The sequence below is a fragment of the Anoplopoma fimbria genome, chromosome 21 (assembly GCF_027596085.1).
Source record: "Anoplopoma fimbria isolate UVic2021 breed Golden Eagle Sablefish chromosome 21, Afim_UVic_2022, whole genome shotgun sequence".
In the NCBI taxonomy this organism is placed as follows: Eukaryota; Metazoa; Chordata; class Actinopteri; order Perciformes; family Anoplopomatidae; genus Anoplopoma; species Anoplopoma fimbria.
This window is the reverse complement of record NC_072469.1, coordinates 7,873,433-7,901,418: the sequence shown is the minus strand read 5'-3', so window position 1 is coordinate 7,901,418 and position 27,986 is coordinate 7,873,433. Positions and strand designations below refer to the sequence as shown.

The 27,986-nt window shown below is 38.2% G+C and overlaps 1 protein-coding gene across 1 annotated transcript; it reads left to right on the top strand.

The window, feature by feature from the left end:
- Positions 1 to 43: 43 nt before the first annotated feature.
- dnajb6b (DnaJ heat shock protein family (Hsp40) member B6b) lies at positions 44 to 22,725 on the top strand. Its single transcript, XM_054622950.1, has 10 exons — positions 44 to 209; positions 6,552 to 6,678; positions 8,631 to 8,740; positions 9,911 to 9,973; positions 10,312 to 10,416; positions 13,862 to 13,999; positions 14,107 to 14,272; positions 14,456 to 14,526; positions 20,282 to 20,434; positions 21,713 to 22,725. The coding sequence occupies exons 2-10, from the start codon at positions 6,614 to 6,616 to the stop codon at positions 21,820 to 21,822; spliced, it is 981 nt and encodes a 326-aa protein (XP_054478925.1). The 5' UTR covers positions 44 to 209; positions 6,552 to 6,613; the 3' UTR covers positions 21,823 to 22,725.
- Positions 22,726 to 27,986: the final 5,261 nt, after the last annotated feature.

The window sequence follows — 27,986 nt, the reverse complement described above, 5'->3', positions numbered from 1 at the left end:
ACTTTGTGCGCTTTAACTCCGATATCCGACAGTACTTGAAAGCAGCACCACCACCACCACCACAGCGGACTGGTCTATGTCAGTTTCCTGACGCGACACCACCAGCGACCAGCGGCTGCAGAAACGGGTTCTGCACCGGAGAGGAGACCGGGGGAATAGCGACAATAAAGGGAGAGAGGCCCCTTGAGCAAGACACTTCATAAAAACAGGTAAGCCCTCCATCAGGAGGTGTAGGCGGTGCAAGTTGTGCGTCTATGCGGCGTTACTCTGGAGAAATGTGCGAGATAGACACACTGTAACCTTAATGTAACGCTACATGTGGGGATGCTGTGGTGTCGCATCATGCATTATATATATATTTTTATATATATATTAATATATATTGGATGCATTCTCAGTTTGCAACACTGTAATCTGCAAGCCTTTCAATTTATGTAGCAATTATGGTGATTATGAGAACATTTGCATCCGAGTTGTTTTAAAAAAAAATGTTATGCAACTTATTTGCTTTTTATGATAACATCCTCGTACTTTCTATTAATACATCTCAGAAAACTGTTTCTGTTGATCTGATCTGTGTGTGTGTGTGTGTGTGTGTGTGTGTGTGTGTGTGTGTGTGTGTGTGTGTGTGTGTGTGTGTGTGTCACATGTTGGTGGTAGCTTCCAGAAGTTTGCCTGTTCCTCAAGTTAAGCAAGAGTTTGTTTTCATTCATGAATGCCACTAATTAACGTCAGCAGTTCAAGGAGTAAATTCAAACACATTGAATATTATATTTGGAAGTGTTTCGACTGGATCTTACTTCATTTGAGATTGTTTTATATATTGTTTCATCTACTGGCTGATTTGCCACAAACAACATCTTCATTTTATGGTATGATATGTGAATAGAGACATAGCAAACCTAACATATGTGAGTCTTTTATGCTAAAACAACAGATCAATTTATCGATGGCACTAAATAGACTGTCGTTATTTTAGATTTTTAAGTAATCATAAGTCTTTTATCAAGCAAAAATGACAAACATTTGTTGGTTCCAGATACTTAAATATGGGGATCATTGTAAAGTTTTTGAACTGTCTCTTTGACAATTCAAGACATTTGGAACAATCATATTGGGATCACTATTTTCTGACATTTGACAGCCCAGTGTATGAGGCTTGTAACAATCAAACTTTGATATTTTCACTTGATGAATGACTGAAACAGTTGATTATTAATTTGGATTTCATTTCTATTATCTATTGGATGAGTAGACTTAACTTCAATGCAGTGTAATGAAACAGGAAAAGTAGTAAAAAGTAATAAAAATGATTAAGCAAAACCTTTTCAGATGTACTAGGTATTAGATTATGTCATACAACATGTCTTATTGGCATTACACCTACAGTATGACTGGAAAAATACTATATACTATGTAAATACTACTACAAAAAAGTTGGCAGTTATACAATGGCATGTCATGCATTAATTTTGTCATTAGAAGGATCTTCAAGTGATAAAGGCGTTCTTGTGCCTTCTTGGATTGACCAGTTTTACCACTTTGACCAAAAAGATGTAGTCATGTTTGACCCCATCTTTATGAGGAATGGGGAAAGCAGAATCTATTACAGTGCTAAGAAGCTAAACTATTGCCGTGTGATGGTAAATGAATTCCAGTTGGTGGCTGGAGCAGATCAATTCTAACAAATCTCCTCCATGATTTCCCACACATTCAAATCTGTGAATGGTTTCCCTGTCCAAGAGGACAATGCTCTCTGCTGTTTACAATAAATGAGGTCTTCTTGGGATGATAACCTCTTAGAACATGTTTTCATTAAAAGAAGAAGTAAAGAGAAAAACCAAGAGGAGACTCAGATGAGCCGCTGATCATGTGCACACTGTGTAGTTTCTTTAATCACAAACAGTCCAGTCCATGCTATGAATCATTTCAGATAAGGTACAAGCTTGTTAGTGTGCTGGTTTAGCTGTCATTAGTATCTGTTCTGTCTGCTGTGATTTGTGTTAGGTGTCTGTTTCCGTCTGCCCAGAACCTGTTTTTTCTTGTTAATGTCAGATTTGTGGTGGTGTTAGAGAGTTCTTGGACAATGAGAGACCTCCTCCAGCTGCCTTTTGTTGATTGCAATCACAGTGAGGGAGACTCTGGACTCAGTGAAAGATTTATAACAGTATGAGTGGGTTTGCAGGTTTAAAAAAAAAGTCTGCATGCAAAAATTGCATAAGGGATCTAATTTGTAATCTTGGATAGAACCTGAAAGAAACCACAAAACTGAAGTCTAAACAGACATTTGAATCAAGAGATGAAACATTGCGTGTCTTTGCTGATAATTAACTAGGGAGTAGCTGTGCAGACGGATATAACATTTACAACACTGATATACCCTTTAGCCCAAACCCTGGTTATCTGCTCATACTGACATGATGGGGTTTATGGTAAGAATGCAGTTGCTAGTCACTCTTAGGGGAATTCCAGTCACATTGTTGGCCTTTAATTACTATAATCTTTAACAGGTAAGCTTATTATTAAATATAATGTATTCTAACTCTGTAAAACTTTTATCTTCACCATTACAAGAATTTGACATTTAGTCTCATTAGTTTGCTGTTGCACAATATTGCCCTTTCAAGAGAAATCCTATTTGGCACACCAGCGCTGCACAGCTGAAAAAATGAACTTGAACATATTTTTGTTGTTATATCTCGCTGCTCAACTATGTGTTTGCTCCCAAAAAATACAAGTACTGAGATCAGACCATTGCTGTTGACTTAGGTTTGCTATTCCCCTGAACTCATGATAGCGAGTGTAGTAATGACTGGTAAGGTCTTCTTCTGGTAACTTTCTTTTAAAATCATTGAATAATCCTTCATCTATCCATCAATTTTTGCAGTCACTTTTCCCTTGTATCCTCGACCCAATGCTCCTGGGAAATCTCCATTTCAAAGCCAGCTGGGTAATGAAGTCCTGAGAGCCCTGAGGTCCATTGTCCTCAGTACACCTGTCCAAGAGTAGGTGGGCTGAGATCTTCACAAGTTACCCAAACCTAACCCTGGCTGGCTGTCATATTCATGGTTTCTCTTTTCTTCACTTTGAGATCCATTATACAGTACCAGTCAAAAGTTTGGACACACCTTCTCATTCAATGGTTTTTCTTTATTTTTTCTTTTATTGTTTTCTACATTGTAGATTAATATTGAAGAACATCCAAACTATGAAGGAATACATATGGAATTATGTGGTAAACAAACAAATGCTCAACAAACCAGAATATGTTTTATATTTTAGATTCTTCAAAGTAGTTGAATGAGAAGGTGTGTCCAAACTTTTGACTGGTACTGTATACTTTGAGCTTAGGCTTTTATTTCAACCAGCTCTTAAACTCCAACAGAACAGATCCTTATAAACACCCATTACAGTGATTGATAATTACTGTAATTTAATCTTGTAATGGACTTTAATGGGTCATTTTGTTGTAGACTGATCTGGGATTCCTGCACAGTACAAAATGATTGTCAAAATAATGGTAAAATAGGCAAAAAGCTGCTTTTCCATGAGTTTTATCTTTGAGTATCCTCTAATTAACCAGAATTAGGAAGGCCTTTCTTGACTTTATTATTCATTTGACTCCTAGTAGAGCTTCACTAAAAAATTTACATACAATAATGGACTGCCTCTGTCTGTGATTTGATACACTTTTTTTAACCTCCACTTCTGGTTCTCTGAGTCATCATGGGGTCGATTGACCCACATATGTTGCTCACGCTGAGGCATAGTTCACGCTGAACGGAGCAGAAATCCCTCAGATCTGGGTTAGCAGTTAAATGCTACCAGAAGGCATAAATCTGCACGTACATGCATGGATACTCGCACTGCACAGAACCGTGAGTAACCACATCTCTAGCAGGCAGTGTCCATTAACTCCCAACCGCTGCAGGGGAACTGGTGGCAGGTGAAAAGGTCAGTAAAAGCTGAAGTGAGTGGGATAAAAGAAGATCCATTTAATATGATGAGTCAGTACATTCGTTTCTTTTTTTTTTTTTTACTTTCATAACTCTTATATTTTGATTGTGGTCTATATTAGGATGTGGAGGTGGAAAGGAGGTCATTCTAACAGTGAGGATAAGATAGGTTTTAAATCAGTAAATGGGGGAATTCAACATAAAAAGATAAAGTTTCAGAGGGGCTTTGGAGTTGCAGAATAGATGTGTTAAGTGTCTGTGCCATGTCTCAACCAGGAGTCCCTTACTGGCACTGCCATGTGCCAAACACCCCCAACCCCCCACATGCTCACAACACACACAAACACAATCTAACTGCAAAGGCCACAGGTTATAAATAGCAAACAAACAGGACACAGTGGACTCCCTGTGTAAGTGGTCCTCGCTGGTTTGTTTACCATTTTTAGTGCGATAGCTAAGATATCTCTTGATGATTAATGGCCGACTGTGGGTTTTCTTGGCATTTTTCTCATTGTTTTTAGTCGGCCTGTTGCAGTATGTTGTATGGTTTTGCATGTATATGAAATAAATACGTGCCGAGTTGTTGGATTATTTGGCTGTGGATGGGAACCCAGAAGGTCTATTTTAGAGTGGCCGCTCTGGGTGTGATTTACAAGGTGTGGAGGATATTGAAATACATGAAATACGATTTTGAAAGCCAAAACATACAGAGATAAACTGTTAAACTATAAAAGTATAAACTATGTGGCTTTAATCTCGGAGAATAACCAGATCTTGCACTTAGTTCCTCTTAATACAAACCACAGAAAAGAGCCTAAAAAAAACAAGAGACTGCCCTGCTTGTATAGGTGTAAAAAGAAAACTTGTGGCATGCTCTGTTTAAGGCCCATGCACAGAAAAAATACAGCATGTTAACAATTATAAAAACCTGCTCCCTTTGTGTGATTTGCACATCAAATCAGTTGATTTTGCACAATTTCACTGTAAAAGAGGGTAGAAGTTAGAGGGAAAAATATTATAAAGGTCATTATTAGCTGATAACCTTCACTGGAACCATGAGGACGATGGCTGCTTTAGGCTATATGAGAAAAAGATGTGGTCTACTGTGATTGGTAGTAACGTAACTAAGTATTTCCCCTAGTCCCTAGATCCTGTTTCAATTGTAGCACAAATAACACATATGATTTTTGTGGATTGAAAAGGTAATTTTGCAAGTCAAGACAGTTTCAGTTTGTAGTATATTTATAGTAGTATGCTCCATGCACAAATGTAATGTTATCTCAGCTGAAGGGTTGTTGGTGAGTACATCCCAATATAAAACATACACGCATCGTGGCGCAATTCAAACAAGATCAAAAAATTAATTGTCCCTGGCTGTTAACTACTATTTTTTCACAAAAAAGGTCCCACGGCGGTCAACTGGAAGGGGAGACCGCCTCTCTATTTGGTGTTTATTTTGGGCATTTATAAAATGATTTTTTGGGGCCTTGCGGAGGTTCCCGTTAGTACAATGTATTCTACAATCCTAGTGGAACACTGCACTTTTAATGACCACAGGTTGACACCGATGGTCCAGCCCATAGAAGGGGTCTTAGTCCAACATGTGAAGGTTACACAAATGAAAATGTGGGTTTGCTATTCTGTAAAGTTCTCAAAATACAATACAGGGCAGGACATAACCGCCAACGTTACCCGAAATGTTTGATATTATCTAATTGGTGAATACAAAAAAAGCAAAAAGGAAATTTGTTTCCCCACAAACTAGTTTGTTAATAATGTGCTCTCTAGCCTCGGATGTAACGCTTAGTCGTAAGCTAGTTAGCCGGACATGCTAATGATTACAACTCAAGTTATAGGGGACGGTTTCATGAACTTTCAGTTGGAGGATGGCAAGCCACTCACATTTTGGCATCTTTATTAGGGGCTCAGAGTCAAATATCTGCTGCTTTTAGTAGTCTGATATTTCTTTGTATCTACCTCTAGATCAAGACTCCGGATATTGGAAGCAGTTATTATATTCAGAGCCAAATGTGTACAAAGAGCAGAAAAGATTTTGAGCGCATGACTTTGATGACTATGTGTTGGTGCAGGTTACCATCCCTTTGGTGTAGAATTGGAAAATAAAATGGAAATCTGTGGCTAAAACCTGATTTATCTTCTGATACTTTTTCATCAGACCTGTTCTGTCTTGTTTCAAGGCTAAGATTCATAACTTCAACACTAGGTCATGTTTAAGAAATGCTTCATGTTCTTTATAGCTATATCCAAATTTCAAAGTAAAACATGTTTCAGATTTTCTCTCTTACAGCCTGAGGGTCAGGGATGATAACCCACTTATTATGTTATTTTGCTTTGCTTGTATAAGCTAAGCTGTCCACCTCCCTGCATCTCTATTTCAGTGCAGTTGATTACATTGTTGGGTATTGCCACCCTCTTTAATGCCGTTGCCCCCTACCGCCCCTTTTACAAATTTACCCCTCGGGTCTGGAAGGGAGGTATCTCGCCCTTCACGCATGGCCAAGCTCGGTCTCAGTTTGTTGGGCTTTATCTGTCCAAGCAAACATGTCTTAACAGAACTTAACTTTCTTTCCACAGAGGCCGCCCCAAAGAGGACCCTCACACAGGACAGAATCTAAAAAACTCACACAGACAGAGCCATGCTGGAATACTACCAGACATTAGGAGTCCAGAAAAATGCAACGCAAGAGGACATCAAAAAAGCGTAAGTGCCCCTGAGTGTTTTTCTGCCCTATTTCCCCGCCCCAGTGTTGTTGTTAAATGTGGCCCACTCTGAGGGGCGTAATAGGTTAAATATATCTCCATCTAGCTGTATAAACTGACACAAGGAGAGAGAACAGAGAGGCTGCAATGCAGAAAGTTTCCACTCTTCTTCCTGTAACCTTGCCGCTGTCAAATACCTTCCCCCTACACTCACCCACCACACGCAGATCACCCACGTAACAGGCCAGTTTCGGGTAATCACACTTCCTCCGAGGTTTCTCACAGACACCTTTTTTGTTTTGACAAGTGAAGAGTTTCCTATGAATTCAATTTTAAATGTTGAATGAGCCTGTGTGAAATTAGCCTTGTGCTCAAAGGGGGAAATTTACAGTGAGGATGAAACTACTGAACATCAAATCAACCAGTGTATCACAATTCGTCAAGCATAGATAGAAAGCGAAAGCTGAGTGCCTGCTATGTCTATGCACTCAATTATTGGCTGCCAAAGTCGAATGTTATCTCTGCTGACACCAATCAATATGTCATATCTTTAGCCAATGACCTCTGCTCTCTCTCCTCGATCTCTGATTGAAGTATTTGCCGCCCTAGCAGCTTGGTTCTGTCAGTCCACCACTTCTCTCCAGACTGTTCTCTATCCACAAGTCTTGGATTGATTGCCATGTCATTTGGTACAAAAAATCTGTGGTGTCCAGAGGAGAAATCCTAATGTAATGACATTACCTCTAGCACCACCAGCAGGTTGACTTCTTTGGTTTTAAGTGAAATGTACATTTTTTTAATTTGGTACGTTCATTTCCACGTCAGGATGAGTCGTTATAACTTTGGTGATCTTTACTTTTAATCTTGCACATTGTCTTTCCATTTAGCTTAAACCAACGCTGTGCCTATTGCCTTGTTTGTGTCATTTTGGAGTTATCGTTATTACTAGTTTCCAACTTGAGAGCAGTGTTCACGTCGTAAACTTCTAATTGCAAATGGGAAACATCTTTGAGAGCTTCAGTATATCCCACTTGGCATTTACTAAAACAGAAGTGCCTGAAAAACAAATGATAGTAGCTAGCAATCGAACCATTTATCGATGATTGAAGGGTTGATTAAGCCGATTTAAAACTAACTTACCATCAGAACTAAGATGTTTTAAAACAAATCTCTACTATCTAGAGATTATTGAGTAATTCATTATTTTTTTTATATAAATGTGGACGATATGAAAATAGAAACGATCAGCCAGTAATACTGTTTTTAGAGCAGGAGAATGTCTGCTAATGCTTTTACTAGTGAACATTCAGGCTTCTGACTACAAAGACTGAAACCACATTGTTCAACTCAGTCTGCCCGGCTGACTATTGACCAGGCTTTAGACAGCCTGATGATGTCACAGATTACAACAAAGACGGTGGACTACAAAGACTATTTACTATAGACCCATAAGGGAGTCAATCCCTGGATTGTGTGCAGCCCTTTTTTTGCTGGCTGACTTTCCGTCCGTAGTCTTGTCTACGTCATCTGTGTGTCCGCTAGCTGCCGGTGCTGCTGCTGGGCTTAGAAACAAACAGCTGATGCAGCGTAAGCCGCTGTGCGAGCCTCCGCTGAACGTCAGTGGAGTGCTGGCTGTCTTTGTTATTTCTGCTTGGACTGAGGGGGGAGGACAGTGTGTGCGTTTATGTATTTGTTACGTGTGCGCGCATACAGCGATGTCTGTGTGTTTGGTGTAGGCATGGTTGCCACCCTAAAAAAAGACTTGAATGTAGATATGTGTTTCTGATAGGGGGGATGCCCGTTAAACATGCATACACATTTTCCACCTCTCATTTCTGTATTAAGAACTGACCATCTCCTCTTGGAATATCTACAGTATAATGTATACATGGTGTGTTTGTCCTTGTGTTGATGTAAATACCAGTGTTTTAACTGTGTCATTTGTGCCCTCAGTTACAGAAAATTGGCGTTAAAGTGGCATCCAGACAAGAATCCAGACAACAAGGAGGAAGCAGAGAAAAGGTTCAAAGAGCTGTCAGAGGCTTATGAAGTGCTCTCAGATGGTAAGGTTTTTCTCTGTAGAGGGACAAAATATGTCATGTAGCCATGTTAAGTGAAGAACATATGAACATGATGACCCATCTTATACAGTCTATTCTATTACCCGAATGGTATCAAAGTTATAAATCATGTTTAAATACTTAAACAAATTTTCCCTGACAAAATACATTTTAAAGGCAAAATGAAAGTATTATCTGGTTATAGAATATGTAAACATGTTTAATTTTAGCAAGCATCTCATGCTAACTTTACAGTTTTTCATAGTTTGTGCTACGGACAAATTGATCATGCATCAAATATGTAAAGCAGATACATGTAATCATTATCCTTTTTCTTAAGTTAATGTAATAACAGGAATGTTGTAAATATGAGTTATATTAGTATGTACTAGAATGTAGTTATGTACAGCACGTCAGGATTGTTTATGCTTGAATTAGTAACTCGTGTCCACAGTTCCTGTGTGGTGTGTTTCATTTTTACTTTCTGTTTGTCATTTGATGTCATAAACAGTTATCACTATGGCCTGTAAATGTGTCCAGACACTGATAGTTACGCCTTTTTAGAACGTTGAAAGACATCTTTGTACCCTTTTCAAAAACTTAGCAAATAAGTCAACATGCAGATGGCCTTACTGATACGTGAAGTGGATAAAAGGCATTTGGATGTCATTTGGAAATTATTTTATGCCTCCACATCGGTGAAAAACCATAGCTTCTTCATTCTCTTGAATGCCAAATCTCACTAACGCCTGGAGGGAATTTCTCCAAATTTGGACAAAGGTCACTGTGACCTCACGCCCATCCCATTCTCTAGAAGTAATATATCTCAGTAACGCATTGAGGGAATTTCTTCAAATTGGCCTCAAACATACACCTGGACTGAAGTATGAACTCATGAGAATTTGGTGGGCAAAGGACAAGGGTCAAGGTCATTGTGACACCATGACAATTTCAAACAAATGACTACCAGGGTCAAATGATGAAGTGATGACATTTTGGACCGACATGGATGTAAAACGGCAACTTGAATGGTTGGCAGAGGTATACAACGATGAGGCGTTGGGGTAGTTAAATTGATGCTAACTGAGGTTTACATGAAACAGGATGGGCATTTTCTCTATCTGCTCGTCTGTTTTATCTGTTTTCTGAAAAGTCTTCCTTTTCCCACAACAGAAGGCAAGAGGAATACTTATGACAGATATGGCAAAGAAGGTCTTTCAAGTGGAGGAGGAGGAGGTAAGGAGACTACTTTCAAAATAATAAAATATTAATTTCAGTGCCATGGAGATGATACGATTTCAGTAGTCAATATTGAAGAGGAGAAATCTGATGAGGATTAAAATAAGGTATCATTTTGAGTCCATGTAGACATGATGTTTTTTAGTGGCATGGTTCCTACACTATTCTGATTTATTTAACCATCAGCAGTAACATTTAACAGTTATTCATTCAAATGAAGTACTTGGTATTGCGTCGGTATTCTTTATGACTTGTAATGATACGGACATTTATAATCCTGCTTCTGATAAATTCATTGTGTGTTAAATTCACTTTTATTGTCTTCTGTTTTACAGGGGGCCATTATGATCACTTTGGCGGCGGAGGCTTCACATTCCGTAATCCCGATGACGTTTTCAGGGAATTCTTTGGTGGCAGAGATCCATTTGCAGATTTTTTTGGTAAGTCAGTTTCGATTCTGGGAGTAGGAAGAGAGAGCAGAGGGACTGAAGAGAGTCATAAGAGTGCAGAGTATACAAAGGCTATTATTAGCTGCATCATTTTATCTAGTCAAAAATATACACAGATGACCTGAGAAGGCTCAAGAGAGAGAGAAAAAGAGAACATCCTGTAGGTCCTAGTTGTTTGTTGTGTAAATCATTGATATTTCTATTTCTAATTAGTTTGGCTGTTGGCTAGCAGCCCCTGCTGTGTAGAAAGGTGAAAGATGGCGCATTAGAACAGGGAGACGTTATGTAATCCCCCACAGCATGGCACTGCACTGTGCATCTGCAATAACCTCATCACTGTTCACTTCGGGAGGTCACCTGCCATTAAATCTCACACGTGGGCTTACGCTGAGTATCTCTGCTGGATGTTGACCTCAACTTCATTACGTAGCCATCATCTTTTAGCCAAGGTTTAGACCTCATCATTTACTCTGGGTCCTTTTTTTTTTAGAAAAAAACTCTTTCAGTTAGTGAAACATGCTCCATGAAAAGGAAGAAAAATACCATTCATATAAATAAATGGAACACATAAAGGCATCTTAACTATAAATAAACAGAGCAAGCTCAATTTAAAGTGGTTGGATTTACAGGTTGTTTTACCATAAATGATCCATTTCATCTGTTCTTACAAAGACATGTTTCATCTTAGCATAGCTGAAACAATTAATTGATTTTGATCCGATCGATTAAAGTTATTTATTATTCTTCTTCTTTCAAAGATGATCGATAATTTGGTTTCAGACTGTTACTTGGATAAATTGTTACCATGGGCTTACTGAAAATGTGTGCAATTCTGACATTATATTGGATGAACGATAAGAGAAAATTATAGGAAGATTAATTTATAGTAAAAAATACCCCTTAGTGTTAGCTTCACATCTTAGATTGTATGCTTTGGCTATATGTTGAATTTGACCTCTTATTTTTATCCATTTCGACAGTTGTTGACATCTTTTTTCACCCCCCACTTTGTCATTAGTTTTAAAACTTAACAAATATCTTTCATTTCTTTTGTCCTCCACTTCTCTTAGCATTTTCCCCACAAGGACAAAATTATGGTAACTTTTTGTTTTTCATATAACCCATGTATGCTATTATACTGCTGGCTTTGGTAACATGCTGTTGACTATTCATTTATTATGACAGCTTCTCGTAGTGACTGTTGATTGTATCATGCTTGTCAGTAATTGTATTATGTGTAGTTATAGGCGTTTAGCGTCTGGCCAGGGTTGTCTGGGTTCAGCTAAAGGCTGATTGGGAGGCATGTGTAGTTCACCCTGTGTAGCTCTAAATATGGAGTTCAGACGCAGGCAGAGGATGGATTTGAACGTCTACATCACTCAACTGGAATGCTTTCAAAAATAGCTTCCGTATTAAAACAAAAGCAGATGTAATAACGCCAAGTGTGTGTGCCTCCATGTGTCGGAGCACATGTAAAACATGGTTCAATGGGAGCGTTGGTGGAACACAAAGTTATTGAAAGAACTGTAATCTAATATATGAGTTATTGGAAATGTGCTAAAAAAGGCGGGTACTGAATTACAACCCGTAGGGAAAGTGAAGTCATCATTTAAATCAGATTCTTTTTTATAAGCTGACATGTTTTAATGTATTTATTAACATCAACACGATGAAGTGGTGGAGCTCAGCTGTTGCTGTTTACTGTCTGTACACATAGCATAAACAGTTAGGCTTTTTTTTTTAAAGTGGTCCTTGTGTAATTAGGAGAGTAAAGTTCAAGTTCTATTTTGACTGGGGACAACCTTTATTTTGCTTAATTGGTATGCAACAGGATCCGTCCAAGCATCTATCTTGTCAAGTGTATTTCAACTCTATATTTAGTGATTTTCCTGGGATAGATCTATATAAAGAAGCTTTTTGGTTTGACTTTCCTTAAGATGGCAGCAGCAAAAAAAGAAGTTTGAAATGTGTATTTTAAATCCCATCCAGCCTCCAGTCCTGACTGTCCAGCAGCTTGTCTCAGTGAGCAGCAGCTGGTCTTGTAGATCTGTCACTTACCCACCTCAGAGCGGGCCAGCAGACTGAGGGATGGGCGTGTGTGTCTGTGTCTGTGTGTGTGTGTGTGTGTGTGTGTGTGTGTGTGTGTGTGTGTGTGCGTGTGCGTGTGTGTGTGTGTGTGTGTATTTGTGTGTGTGCTGTAGAGACGAATACAGAATCACTCGATGAAGAGGGCTTAGTTGTCTGCCAAGAACAGCCAGTCTCATTCTCAAATGAACATGTGAAGGAAGTAGACAATAAGGAGATATCCACAGAACATTTTTACACACTTTTTGTTGGACATACTGCAGAAATATACAAGAAAGAAGCAAAAAAAAAAAATTTGACACTATTACTGTCAAAATGGCACGGGATTTAATTGCTATTAAATCCCGTGCCATGTTTTAAAGGTGTGGCACATTCCTCACTGATTTACTCTCAGTCCTTGTGCTTGACAGGTTTTTTTGTGGCTCTCTCAGAGAACATAACTGTGAGAGTGAGAATGCCTTGACCTTTATCTCTTTGTGTACGCTGATCATGTACACAAGCATTAAACCAGAATTCTTATGTTTAAGTAGCATTTCTCGGCCCCTCTCTTTCTTTCAATAACGTCTGCCGTCTTACAGGCAGCCTTTTGAGAGCAGAGCTGTCTCCTCTTGTGTCTTCTTCGAGATAAATGGACAGTAATGCAGGGACAACAGTGTTCAGGGGATTCTTTTATTTAAAGCTTTCTTTCAGAGGGAACAAGTAAAGCTTTCTTGTCGCTGCTTCGGTACATTCAAGGTTGAAGGAGGAGTCCTTTTTAAGCAAATGGTGCCAGTGACCCAGCCTTATCCTGCTGGGGCGACCCAGATTGGCAGCACGCAATTAGTAGCATGTCCACAGGGTTTTTAGGATGAGAATAAGTGGTGGGCACTCTGACAGTTAAGATTGTTCCAAAAAGTATAAAACTCATGCTCCTACATCTGCCACTTTAAGAAGCTGTGCCTTAAAGCTGCTCTAAACAATATCTCTATATTAACAACAGAGCAAATGACTGTAATGTGAAAGGGGTCGATGGTAGTGACAAACACACATCCACTTTCATCCAAATTTGTTGTATTTTTGGTTTTATATTGATATTCTAGATAGATTATAGTTTTTTTTCTGCATATATATTGTATGTTTAAGGCAACAAATTCTCAAAATCAACTAAATAGTGAATGCGTCAGTGTTGTTTACGGTTGACCTCTTCTGCTCCCAGGTGAAGAAAGAAAAATATATTCAGGTTAATGTTTTAAGAACTGAAACAAATGTACAACCTTCCATGATTTTGCCATACAAAATGAGCTATAAGTCTTAAAAGGTTCCTCAATTTCTAATTCACAAATGTGTCTATTTCTACTGTTTCCCTCCACAGCTGATGACCCCTTTGATGATTTCTTTGGAGGCGGTCACAGTCGCCACAGGGGTGCAAGCCGAGGCAGGATGGGAGGATCGCTCTTTGGTTTTGGCAGCTTCCCAGCGTTTGGGCCAAGCCTCTCAGGGTTCAATTCAGGTCCATACATCCCAACAAATAACTCCACATTGGACTGGATTCATTATGAATTTATGATGCTTTTCTTTCTTTACTGTGGTTTATCTTGAAAGTTTGCTCTCTTACAGGTTTTAGCCCATTTGGAGACATGGGTGGTGGAGGACTCACGTCCTTCTCTTCTTCATCATTTGGCGGCCATGGGGGCGGTGGAGGAGGAGGAGGCGGAATGGGTAACTTCAGATCTGTGTCGACCTCCACAAAGTTCCTCAACGGCAGAAAAATTACTACAAAACGGTACTTAAAAGTCCAGCATTTAAAAAGAGTAGTTCGACATTTTGGGAAATACGTCATTCTGATCTTTTCATCTAACATTCAGCAAGAAAGGAAAAAGGCACATCTCCCGAAATGTCAAACAATTTCTTTAAGACCTCTTTACCAGTCTGACTTCCTGACGTCTGATTTTTGTTTTTGTAACAGGATTGTGGAGAACGGCCAGGAGCGGGTAGAAGTGGAGGAGGATGGTCAGTTAAAATCCCTAACAGTGAATGGTAAGGAGCAGCTCCTAAGACTGGATAACAAGTAATTATCTCGCCTCAACATTTGACCAACACACAGTTTTCACAACTGGAAATAAAACTCGCCCAGTGACTATGTTTGGTGCCGACGGTTGGTCTCTCCTCTCTCTATCCTCCTGCATCTCATTCCCAAAGGGCAATTCTTTTCTCATTTTAGCTTAGCTCCAAGGGAGGTGAGAGAGATGTCACAGTATTTGTATATTTGTATTTATTCCATTATTATGGGGGGGACCATCTTGTTGAGAATTTGTGTTTTTGTTTACTACAATAATTAAATTGTACTTTTGATGCCGTAAGCACAAAGCTGGGGATGTGCTTTATATATTCTTTTTCCCTTTGCGGTGAAAGTTGTCTTTCTTTTTGTCGCTGTAAAACAAGATGCTGTACATTTTGACTTACGCATGTCATTTTTGCTCTTTACAATTGACCAATTTAACAAGTGAATGATTAAAGCTTAACCACTTGGCCCTTATTTGTTTAACTTGAACTTCACCTTGCTAACCTGTCAGCTGTTACCATGTTCACGCTTGTGTTATATGAATGACATAGATCATTAATAAATTAATAAGATTAATAAGCATTTTTCTTACTTTAACATTTGTTTGTGTATTTGGGAATACCACAGTATGTTTGTTGGATTTGTTTTTGCATGCTTGCTGAGTCCAGGAGGCTGCTTTTTGTAATTTCACTGTAACAATGTCAGCGACTTAAACCATGAACTTATACCGCACAACACCTTACACTGTTACCGGACAGACAGGGGAATTTTCATTCTTTGTAAAAAGAAAAAACCCAAAATAAAGAGTTCAGGTTTGGTCAATAAACTTAAGTTCGTGGAACTTCGTTGAAAGTTTGCTGCAGTCACCTGGTGTCTTTGTTGTGTTTCCTTTGGCTTGAGTGGCTTCTTATCATCTCACCCTTTCCTGAATATATATATAGTGTGAAATGTGTGTGCTTGTGCCTGATCACATTTTAAAACCTGCTTCACACAACTGCCTTAAAGGAAACCACAGCGGCTGCTTCTTTTGGTACTCCCACCCACACAGCTAAGACAGCTCACAGTGTGTTTTATTTTAACCTACTCATGCCTGGTGACTCACATTAGGGCTTGGTCACGGTTTCTACAGTAAACCCGTAACATCCTGTGTGTGTGCTTTTACTCATCATTTAATTAAAAAAAACAAAAAAACATGGGGAAAGTTCACACACCTGTATCCTCGAACCCTAAGGTGTATTCTTTTAATGTACGGTAGGTATGCTTTACCTTAACTTACCAGGTGAAAAAGTAACGATGGGATTCATGAGCCCTTCCTAAGGTTTCTTCGTCTCTCTCTTTGCCCTTCCCATCAGGACATTTTTCTGGGCGGCTTGTAAAAGTGCTGATAGTGCACCTCTTTTGAATACGCCCTCAAACGCAACCTGAGCTTAGGAGACACTGAGCCAAACTAGAGACTCAACATTTAACTAATTGTTCAGCTACACAAGAAACCATCTTCTAGCTGGGAAAAAAACCCAATAAGTATTTAAGATATGCCTCATATGGAGACAATAAAAACATAGGTCTGCTATCTTTTTCAATATCAGGGATGATGGGCTCAGATTCAGGGTTAAAATGAGTGGTACGTTCGGAGGTCACTGTACAGACAAGAGAGAGAGAGAGTGTGTGTGTGTGTGTGTGTGTGTCTGTGTGTGTGTGCGTGCGTGTGTGTGTGTTACTTGAGGAATGTGCTCGGGGCTAGTTTATTTACACAAGCCTCACTGCATATTTTTGTGAGAGAAACTGAGGGGAAGGAAAAGTCAGGGTGAGGCCATTGGCTGCAGTGTTGAGGACTGGTTTACTTTACTGTTATGACATTTAACCCACATGTATGAGCTATGTGTGTGTTTTAATGACACATGAAGCTATTTCTACTACTGTTGGGCTTGGATTTGTTTGTTTTTTGTCCCTCAAGTTCTTTCTCATCAGTGCTGATTGAAGGGGGCTTTTGCGCTTGTTGCTAGGTGACACTGCAGCCCTGTCTCTTTATTGCTTACATAGCCTGTATGCCCCCCCCTCTGTAAATGTGATGATTAAATTAAGGATGTGTGTTGTACATAGGGATTGCCACACGATCTAGCAATAAGCCTCACAATCTAATTATAAATAATATGATCATTTTAGGATTTATAGAAATGCGTCGGTGTTAGATTTATTGAGCAGTTGAATAGGTGTTGCATTTGAAGGAATTGTATTTTTGGTGCAATACCTCCCCCTCCTGGTCCAAGTATTGTGTGCAAGAACTACAACCAGAACTTATAACGTTAGAGCATTCTGAACTACATTTCCCATAATTTGGGAAACTTGACGTAGGCCTACAGTGTTGCCATGGAGTCAGCAACTTCGATTTTCGTTACAACTTGATCCCCTCTTTTTGCTTTTAAGCCCATATTTGTTTCCATTTTCTCAAATAAGCACCATTAAAATTATGCAGATTGAACTATTAGACGTCTCTGATTGCAATGTACTCATGTGTGCACAGATGACTATCACTACAATACCTTTTATACTGAAGACAACTTAAAAAATATATTATTTTGCTTGTTCTGTAGTTATGAGTCTTTTTTTCCCTAGATTGGTCATGGAAATAATGGCATTCACGGATAGTTTAAATCAATCTGAATCTGAAATCATGCCAATCGTGTATGTATGTATGTATGTATGTATGTATGTATGTATGTATGTATGTATGTATGTATGTATGTATGTATGTATGTATGTATGTATGTATGTATGTATGTATGTTCAGGTTTACTTAATTTAAGACCTCGAGAATGAGAAGGATGTTTTCACACACATTTCGTAAATCAGGCGTTAAGCTTTCTTAGGCCAAAGGTGGGCCAAACTACAATAACTAGCTTGACCCCCTACAATTAATGTGAGTCTCTATAAAAAGGTTGAGAGGTAAAAGCAAAGATGGATTTTTCACCTCTCAGATGTGTGTGTTTTTCTTATTTCCTAACTGGACAATAAACCCAGGACAATTATATTTATCTCCTGACTCCATATATGGGTTCCCACTATTTTAGGAGATATTTACAATCTTATAATTAATGTAAAATTAGTGGTAAATGGTAAGTAAAATCACTAGAACTTTATTTGTATTTAGTTATTTCCCTAAAAAGGAGAGAGCAAAATTCCTGCTATTAACCAGACATTTGAATTTGAAGGTGGACCCTCATGTGGCCACTAGGTGACACTGTTTGTGTACAAAAGACTGCATGACATCATCTGGCCAAATGATAATTTCCTGAACAGGACTCACACATACTGAAGAAACCACACAGTGATGCTTTGGGTAACTGGAGCAGCCTGTTACAAGTTACATTCATAGACATTTTGTATTTATTTATTTTCAAGGAGAAAACTTTTATTTGTTAGGCTTTGATAAAAATCTGCTCTGTATTTCTTGTTAGGATTAAAGTCTTGTATCCTCTTCTTCTACATCCATCCATTCCAATATGACACACAATACTATGATTTCCTGTCCCATAGTTTCTTAATGTTATGAAAGAAGACTTCCTGTTGGCAGGGAGAAGCATCCGGTGTAACCACCCAATCCCCCATCCTACACCTCATCTGCTTGACAGCTTAGTGTGAAGCATCGAAACGAATCGGAGGCGCTGGCCACTTTATGAACGATGGCAAAGATAAGCTGCCAGTTTCTCTTTGGCCGTGTCTGAACAAGGACACAGGCTGTATCTCAGTAGTGCAGTCACATCAGCACGACACCAGATGTCTTGAACCAAGCTAAGGTGGACTGTTGAAAATAATCTGGTCCACAGTTAAAGTTGTCATGTCGGGTTAGCCTCCTCCTGAGCAGTGATTTATTTTCAGCTTTAGCCTCCAGCCGGCTGCAAGTAAGGCTGCTTTTGTCTGTCACACAAAGATTTCATGTGTGTTTAGGTGTTAACCCGGGTGTTTGTGTGTGTGTACACGCTCCTGTATTGCAGTCTAGACGGTGTGTATCAAACAGCTTTCACAGATTCACACTGTATTATTATGTAGACATTTGTAGACAAATGACAGGCACTCTTAAGACAATAGCTGCAAATGAGAGCATCCAGAACTGTGTTCAATCTGCTTTTCAAATTAAGTCCTTGATCCAGAAAATAAAAGGCCGCCTTTATGAGCATTAAAAGATCTCATTATCATCAGTGCACTTTGATATTGTCTTTGTCAAAATTAATTAACTGATGATGGATTATGCGACTTGATAGCGGAAGAAATCTTATCTCCCAGGTAACCCCGGCCCATAATAGCCCCAAATATTGATCCCTTGGAACAAAGCGCACAAGCTTGAAATCACATACATGTTGGCTTAATCCAGCTGAGTGGCTCACCAGATGAATGCAAGTTGGGATTAGTTGTTTTTCCAGAGCTGGATAGAGAACGAGTAGCTTTGAGAGCCTTGAGAGTAAAGCCACCAATTGTTCTGTTTCTGTTGGGGTCCTCTGGGTGCTTGTCTCTAAAAGTGTATTCAATTTGAAAAAGTTGATTTAAAAACTCTAACATAAAGAAGTGTGGGACTAAAGCAACATAATTCACCTTTTTTCAGCAATAAAACAAACTACATAAGGTAAGAACGCTCAGAAAATTTAGACCTTGACACAATCGGAAATAATTTGAGACAAAGAAATCGACTCGTCACAATGTAGGTCTAGCGGTTATAAGATGCCTATTCAAAGAAAATGTAAAACTAGTGATGTCTTTATCTCTGTTTAGACCTGAGCACATGCAGCCGTCCTTGATTGCTTAAAAACCCTTGAGCTCCTCCTAAAAGCATCGAAAGAGTCATCTCCCTCTAAAATGTCACATAAAGCTGAGTGTTTCAATATAGCTGCAATCTTCCATCTAGTATAAATGTACATTAATGATTAAAATGGCTATATGTTTATGTTGAGGTGCTCCCACAGGTGTAGAGCAATATGTCAAACAAAGCTGTCATGTCTCTAATGACTTCTGATGTGTTTAAGGCCAGTCTGTTACACACCACGCAGGGGGATTTTTTAAATGCTGGTGCAGATCGTCCTCTAAATGAGACCAGGTTCAGCACAGTGAGCATCTGGCCCCCTTTTCTTCTCCTCTCCACTGCCTTAATTACACAACACAATGGCGATGAGATCTGCCTGTAATCTCGCAGCATAATAAGTCCCCCCCCCCCCCACTCTATACCCTGCCTGCCACTAATTCAATATAAATGTAAATTACCTAGAGAAAAGAATAACCAAATCTCATTTTATTTACATGACTAATCACAATAAAGTCAGGCAGATGAAATATGAATGAAATATATGGTTGGCGTTTGAAAAGGAAGGAGGGCTCCATGTCGCCTTAGGGACTCTTTCAACTTCTTGTTTTATATCATCTTTGTTGTTTCATGTCGGTTACATCAATAGGCCTATTCCCTTTTTTGCACTTTTGCTCAACTTGCTGTAATAGATGTGTGTTTTTTGTCTGATTGTATTCACACTGCCAAGGGCATCACAAGGTAATTTTCTTTTCAGCTGACTTTTTTTTGCACCACACATCTTATGTCAGAAGGCTGAAATACAAAGACATTACACAGAAAAAAATATATAAATTTATATATATAATGTTGGTTTAAACACCTCAGGCCATCCATCCAGAGAGCAGGAAGAGATGATTTAGGTGTGATTCATTCCCAGTCTGCTCTGTTCACATCCACAGACGTGGCAGCCGAAGATCCTTTGGAGGAAGATTTTCGTCGCCGCAGACAGAATTCACTACCCGGCCTGCACCAGCGCTACCTGAGGAACTCCGCCCAAAACCCCACGGAGGAGGAAGAGGAACACGGCCTACAGAGCCATGGACTAACGAGAGGTTCGCCCACCCGCCACCGCAGAGCTGATATAATTACCAGCACACAGGGCTCTCCTTTAAAGAGTGGAGTCTTAATAAGCGCAGCTAATTGTCTGCTTTTGTGTCTGATGGCCACACAAAGGCCGATGACAAAGAGTGGCGTGTTTGATTGGCAGATGTAAACACAGAGGACGAGGTGTTGATTAGGCGGCTCTGTTCTTCGCTGCAGTAACGACCATAGGTCAGAGGTCGCCCTCTGTTTTGCTTCATAGGGTCAAAAAGTCACGAACAAAAGCTGAGCAATTATCTGCAACACACGGTCGCGGTCACGGAGGGTTTTTTAATAGCAACTCTGTTAGTTTAGGAGGGAACCTTTAATTTAACTGTGCATACGTCCTGCTGGGATGCAAACAAAGGCCCTAATTCTCTGTCTGAGATAATGACACAACCTACTCAAATATGGGTCCTCGGAGAGTGTGTTTTTAACTACTTCTGCCGTCTGAGAGTAAGAGTCTTAAAAAGTATGCTCCACTTTACAGTAATTCACTCCTTCAAGAGTGCTTACAAGCTGTGACTAATGGCTTTATTAATAGTTCATTCACAGTTTACTTATGCTTTATAGATTAGTTACAAATCATTAATAAGAACATCGGCTACTGTTGTTTATTATGTTAATCCTCTTGCCTCACACTTTTTTGTCTATTTAAGCTCTTAGATTAACATTGAAGGACATTTGGTCTTTGACCTTTTGGAAAAGAATTGCAGTGCGTCTGGACCGCAGTTAATATAGTAACATTTGTTAGCTCCAAATGTGGATTTTTTGCAAATTTTTCTAGAAAAAGTAAGAAAGATTTGATGTGAATCATTTCATTCAAGATCGATAGCAGTATAGAGTTATAAGTATGTGCCTGGCCAAGCAGACTTAGTAACATAAGAGAGTGTCCTTCTTTACATATACTTAATTAGTGAGTTGTAATAGATACCACCTACCAGGTCTAGTGCTGGGGCTTTCCCTGGGCAGAGCCAGGCTAGCTGTTTCTCCCTGTATCCAGGTTTTAGGTTAAGCTAATTAACAGCTGGCGCTAGTGTCATGTTTAACTGAAAGACGGGAGAGTAGTGTCAATCAACTCATCACCTCTCAGCAAGAAAGCAAATAAGCCTTGTTCAATGACTCATCAGCCAGAGATTCTTTTTCACAACCTGGCAACCCAAAATTTGATTTTATTATTGTCTTATAACTCAGCTATTAGGCCTTAGTACAACTACATATTTAATGGAAAATGTTCTTTTATTTTGTAGGACACACGGACACGAAGAGGAAGAAACTGTGGCTAAAGGATGCAGAGTCCAAAAAGAAAAGGGCTCCTCGACTCTTCCCTCGGTTTGGTGGACTTGGTGCTTTTTATTAAACGTCCTCAACCAAACACATACACAGACACAGACACACAAACATATATCTGTTGGCAGAAGTGCCTTCAATCATATGTGGCATTAGTTCATCATTGCTATGTATCGGAGGCAAAGCATCCCTGCTGCTGCGCCGTATCTCCCCCTGTGTATCAGCAGCAGTGCATAGCGTAACTCCTGCCTGCATTCATGAGCGGTCGCCTGCACAGACTACGCTTCAATGTTTTGTTTTATCTTAAATACATTTTAAGTAGTTAAGCTTTTGCTATTGCTGTATTTATTGTGGGTGGGCCCTATGGATGGTTCAGAACTTTAATTAATCTCCTATGATTGGAACTTTTTCATTTTTTACAGCACATTTTTTTGAAAGTGTGTTTGAAAGAGTTCAGGTGGAAGGAGAATTACACTAGCAACCTTGTTTATGATGAGCATGAAAATCACTGCATTAATACCATGTGAGAATAAGAGAAGGTCAAGCTATTTAGTGGATCATTTCAATAGAAACAAGGAGGGAGAGGGATACCCGGGGAATGTGAGGGTAAAGCAGAATGAAAGCATTGAAGAGTGAGTTTTATTACACAAAGAAATGAACATGAAGATTCAGTCCTTCAACACACATGAAAGCTGACAATCAACACTCTGTAAGCAACATTATTCACTCTTTTACCACTACTCCAACAGGGTGAAAAATAGCTACCCTCTCGAAATATTTTTTCTTTTTTGTAGGATTCTTTGTACTGAGTAGATTCAGCAACATGTTAACCTTCCATGGGTGTTTTTGTAAAATATTTCTAAAACAGAATAAGGTTTCTCTCATCTGATTTGTCCTTGACAATACTGTAAGTGGAAATGTAGAAATGTTCATTTTTTATGGACTCCTACCAATAAATGCTGAGAAAAATACATGCCCTCAGTGTTTATCAACTTTTCATTGTATCATATAGAATCCTATAATATATTTTAGATTACTTTATTAGTCCGGAGAAGGAGTTCTAAATAACAAGTCACTCAAATCAGACACTTCATAGGAGATAACATAATAAAAGCCACAACACTTGGGGACTGCTTGTTAAGCTGTAAACACATCACGGATCTTGGTGATGTTTCACCATATAAAGCCTATTTGGCTTATATGTTGGCAAACATTTACGCAACAAACGGATACAGAGCAACATTAGCTTTCATTTAAAGTCCAATATTCACTCTCATTTTACCTCTGTTTTGGTCTCCACCAACTCCTAAGGGAAATATGTGGCTACGGTAGTTGCTAACTTGGACGGCACTGTTAGGTGCTGATCGGGTAAAGTACAGGACAAGAAAAGACAGATAAGAGCAATAAGAGAAAGCCAAAACAGTTAAGTTGCTGACAAATGAGCAGAAGACACTGAAATGCCTAGACAAGTCTTATAATAATTCTGTATGGATTCTTCCTTCTTTCCGATTAAACATATTCATTGTTAATATAAAAATATTCATTAGGGCTGCTTGAATCACATTACTACCTTGTTACAGAACGAAAAATACCTCACAAACACACAACACGATATCGCTAATCAAATGCAAAAACACATAATCATCAAACACTGCCAAACACTGCCAACTCTTAATCAACTTGTATTTATTCTTTGTTTCCGTTGCCAAGTCACCTGAGCTGCAGTGTCTCTTTCCTATAGTAAATGTTCTGTGCCAACTGCTCTCCAAGCACAGTAATTGAATAGAAGAAGGGACAAAACACCCTGGATTTTCCTGTCACATGGGCAGAGCCCTGGAAGGAGCAGTTTTCTCATATTATTTTGAATGAGCCTGCAGTGTTTTGTATTATTCATGTGGCAGAATGAATGCACATGACCCAGCTAGTCTCTAAGGGTTTAATTAAACAGTGTCGAGGCAGTGGCCCATCTCCATCCATTTCCTTACTTTTTCCAGCCCTCCTCCTCCTTATCCTCATCCTCGTCATTACACAACTGTTTCTGACTGGGTAAAAAAACTGTGAAATCCTACTATTGACTTCCACTCCTAGGACGTCTACCTCCCGAGGAGCGAAGAGCACATCGACAGCTCACTGTCAAGCTCCCTGTCAACCACTGTCTGCCTCCTTTTACAAGAAAAAGAAAAAAACACTTGCCCCCGAATGAAGCAGGGAACCTATCAACACCCATCACCACATGGAGAGAGATTATGAAGTACCTACACCTAGTAGAATTAGAGTGAAATGAAAGTTACCCCAGTCTGTTTTATATCTCATAATAGAATATTAATGTTCAAAATGATTCATGTTTCAAAGGAAAAAAGAGATTTTGTAATCAAAAAGAGAAGAACAAAAAAACAAGTAAATACACTATAGGAATACATCATTAAAATTCTACACAATGAGCTAAAAGCAGCAATAAACCAGTGTCCCAGCATGATAAAAAAAGCGAAAATTGGTTTTGTGTACAAGAAAACAGCATGAAATAAAAAAATAGACAATTTAGGTTTTTTTGAGGCAACTGTTTGATTATAGCAAAAAGTGGGTTATCTGTGGTGTCACAAATTGCACCATACACGTTTTATTCAACAAGCAGAGAAGGGGCTTATTGTTCAGCCAGATAAACGTGGATGGCCTCTTTATTGTAATTGTAATTAAAAAAAGTTCTGCAGCCATTTAAACAGGAGGTCATGACCGCAACAAATGTATAGTTCTATTTAAATCAATGTATATAATAGTGATTGGATTAAATCAAACAAGCCCTGAAACACAGATGTGTTTTGTTCACAAGTGCCGCCTAATTGGTTTGGTGCAGAAATTGTCCCCAAATTCCTTGTATATCAAATAAGCTTGGAACAGTTGTCACTGCAGAAGGGATTGTTACTTATCCACTTGTTAGAGAGCTATTGTTGAGCTCAATGACTTAAGACTTTCCGTGAAAAAAATAAACATGCTTCGGTCAAAGAAGCTAGATGAAAGAAGATTTTCTAAAACAATTTTACAGAATGATTTGGCTACCTAACAGTATTGAAATTAGGTAATAACAAGACATACGAAGTCAGACAAAAAGCCACCTGGGTGTGCTTTATTTTGGAACAGCTGTCAGACAGGGATTTAGGTGGGGCTAAATTGGACTGTGATTTATTCAAGAGTGCACTCAGCAGATTAGGAGAGAGGAAACATCATGGCAAGTGTTCTTTAGTTAACTAGTTAAAGTAGCTGAGATATTTGCACCCAATAGCGTGATGACTTATATATATACATGTATATTTATATATATATATAAGTCATCATATCATACAGTACTCCATAAAAATGTAAGTCACTGTATAGTATGCTATAAAAAGTCATTAAAATCTCATTGTATAGTATGTCATAAAGGGTTAACAAATGAGACAGAAAAAAGTATGCCATGAAAAGTAATAAAAAGCTCATATTATAGTATGCCATGAAAGTCATCAAAAACATGATATAGTATGTTATATAAATGCCATAAAAAGGCATTGTCAAGTATATCAAACAAAGTCGTAAAAAATGTCATAGCATAGCATTTAATAAAAAAACATAAATAAGTCATAATATGGTAGAAATTAAAGTTCATAAAAACATCATAGTATAACATGCCATAAAAATTATTTAAAAAGTCACAGTATAGTTTGCCATCAAAGTAATGGAAATCCAAATAGTATAGTATAGCGTGAAGAGTCAAATAGAATAGAACGTCAAAAGAACAGAAAGCCTAAAAAAGTCATAAAAACATCATCATATAGTGAGCCATTAAGAGTCGTAAAAATGTTATGGTGTGCTATGAAAATAACTAAAAACGTTGTAGTATAGTAACAAAAAGTTCTTAGTACAGTGTTATGGTATAGTCTGTTGAAAAAAGTTGACAAAAAGTGTTAGTATAGTATTACCCCCAAAAATTGAAAAAGTGTAGAGAAAAAGAAGTCATAGTATAGTATGTTGAAAAAAAGTCATAGTATAGTATGTTGAAAAAATTCATAGTATAGTATGTTGAAAAAAAGTCATACTATAGTATATTGAAAAAAGCAAAAAAAAGTTATAACAATTTCGGAAAAAGTAAAAATAGTGAAAGTATAGTATAATGAAAAGGTCATAGTATAGAATGTCGCAAAAAGTAAAACAAACAAAAGTATAGTGTTTCGAAAAAAAATCATATTATAGTATGTTGAAAAAAGTTAAAAAAAAAGAATCTTAGTACAGTATTTTAAAACAGTCATAGTATAGTATGTTGAAAAGAGTAAAAATAAGTCATGGTATAGTATGTCATAGAAAGTCATAGAATAGTATGTTGGAAAAAAGTTAAAATAGTCATAGTAAGTCATAGTATGTTAAAAAAACAAAACATAAGTCATGGTACTTCCAAAAACATGTTGATGTTTATCAGGACCTAATTTTTACCATGCTCACTATCTTAGTTTATTTGCATTGCATGCTAAAAGTTGCTGAGTAGCCCTAAAAACAAATAACATATTAGGTTGGAAATTCAGTATTTTTGCTAAATGTTAACCTCCTGGTGGCGCTAGAGAAAATATCAGTGGATCACCAAAGTCAGTAGGCTTCAACCACTGGGGACCATGGATATCAGCGCTAACTAAAATGGCAATCCAACAAATGGTTGTTGATCAGTAAATGTATTTATTACTCACCTATACCTTTTATATTCCTTGCAGAGTGCCTCCTTCAGCTTTCAGTTTTTCCATTTCAGTTATCTTGGGTGTATCTTCTTTTTTGTCTCCCAAGGGACTTTGTGAAAACATCTGTTTGGTGATGACATTGTTCTGTCACTTCCTTGTGTTTGACCCCCGAGCCATCTCTACCCACTCCTCTTGTTTAGCTTCACTTCTATCAGTCCTTGTTTGATGGATTTCCACAAATGTTTCACTCAAGGCCATCACAAGAGGAGAGGCCATTGTATGAGAAAATACATTCAAAATCTTTTTGCTTTTACTTTCATGCCAGCAAAGACAAGAAGTCACTTTTCTTATTTATTTTGGAAAGAGATAATTTTGGATGTGTTTCACTGCATCTACAAATAAAACAACAATCTAATGATTGCACCAAGCCCTCCGCCAAAAAAGTGTGGAATCAAACTGTGAGACAAAAATATAAACGAAATCTATAGACCACTTTAGTGACAAAAATGGTCCTCTCCAGCTGTGTGCAATCAGCCCGCTCTTAAGAAAACATACATTCAGTGAGATTAGGAAATGAGAGGGAAACAATGTGTAAATCAATGTGGCAATATTAGTTGCCACTGAAAGGAGCAGGACATCTATACACCACATAAAGAAAGTACTAGTGTAAATATATAGTGTATACATATTGATTTTTGTTACTGTATTTTGATGTCAGGAAGCAAAACTGTCTAGCAAAACTTTTAATATTAATCCAATTTATTACTTTTTTTTAACGAGTTTTAAGTTTTCAAGTTTTCAAGACAACTCCCATCAATACTTTTACTAGATTAGGCCCACTTTGTCACATGACTATGTTTATTGACAATTGTTTTTATTCAAAAGGCATCCTGGATGTCTTGTGTATTAGTTTTTAGCAAAAATTACCCAAATGGGAGGATATTGAGCATTTGTGTGGGACTATTTTCTGCCGTGGATTAATACACATTTGGTTGACTAGTTAGTGTTTTTGGCAATTTGCCGTTGACTCAAAACCTAACATGCAAATGGTTATCATAATGAACAAACATGTCACCCAGTACAACATTTGGGGATCACTGGCGTGTTTTTACTAGTTTCTGATACAATGGCGGTCCAAGGCACAGATGAACAAGATATAAGAGGCTCTTGATACATAGACATTCATTTATTGTTGGTTTTGGTCTTTTGAAAACAATACGATTAAGATAAGATTGAAAATAAGGAAACTTAAAAATATCACCAGCCCTGTCCTTAAAATAAGTAGGAAATATATTTCTACTTGACTTGATTTATATTTGTTATATTTGGTAACCATTTCCACTCCTGAATACATACTGAATGATTTCAAAACAACTGTTGCCATTCAAATATAGCACTTTGTTGCTAATGCGTAGTAAATTAATATACTTTTAGTTTTTTACCAGCTTCATGTTAAAAAATCTGCATTTCTTAAAATGTTCCCTGCAAGCCTTTGATTGCAAAAGTTTGAAAAATAAATCTTTCTTGTTTGGTGATTAGG

Excerpts from the sequence above, each read along its gene's own strand:
- dnajb6b (XM_054622950.1), top strand. The coding sequence starts at position 6,614 with ATGCTGGAATACTACCAGACATTAGGAGTCCAGAAAAATGCAACGCAA. Across the intron at positions 8,741-9,910 it reads TTATGAAGTGCTCTCAGATG|AAGGCAAGAGGAATACTTAT; the intron begins GTAAGGTTTTTC and ends TTCCCACAACAG. Across the intron at positions 20,435-21,712 it reads GAGCCATGGACTAACGAGAG|GACACACGGACACGAAGAGG; the intron begins GTTCGCCCACCC and ends TTTATTTTGTAG.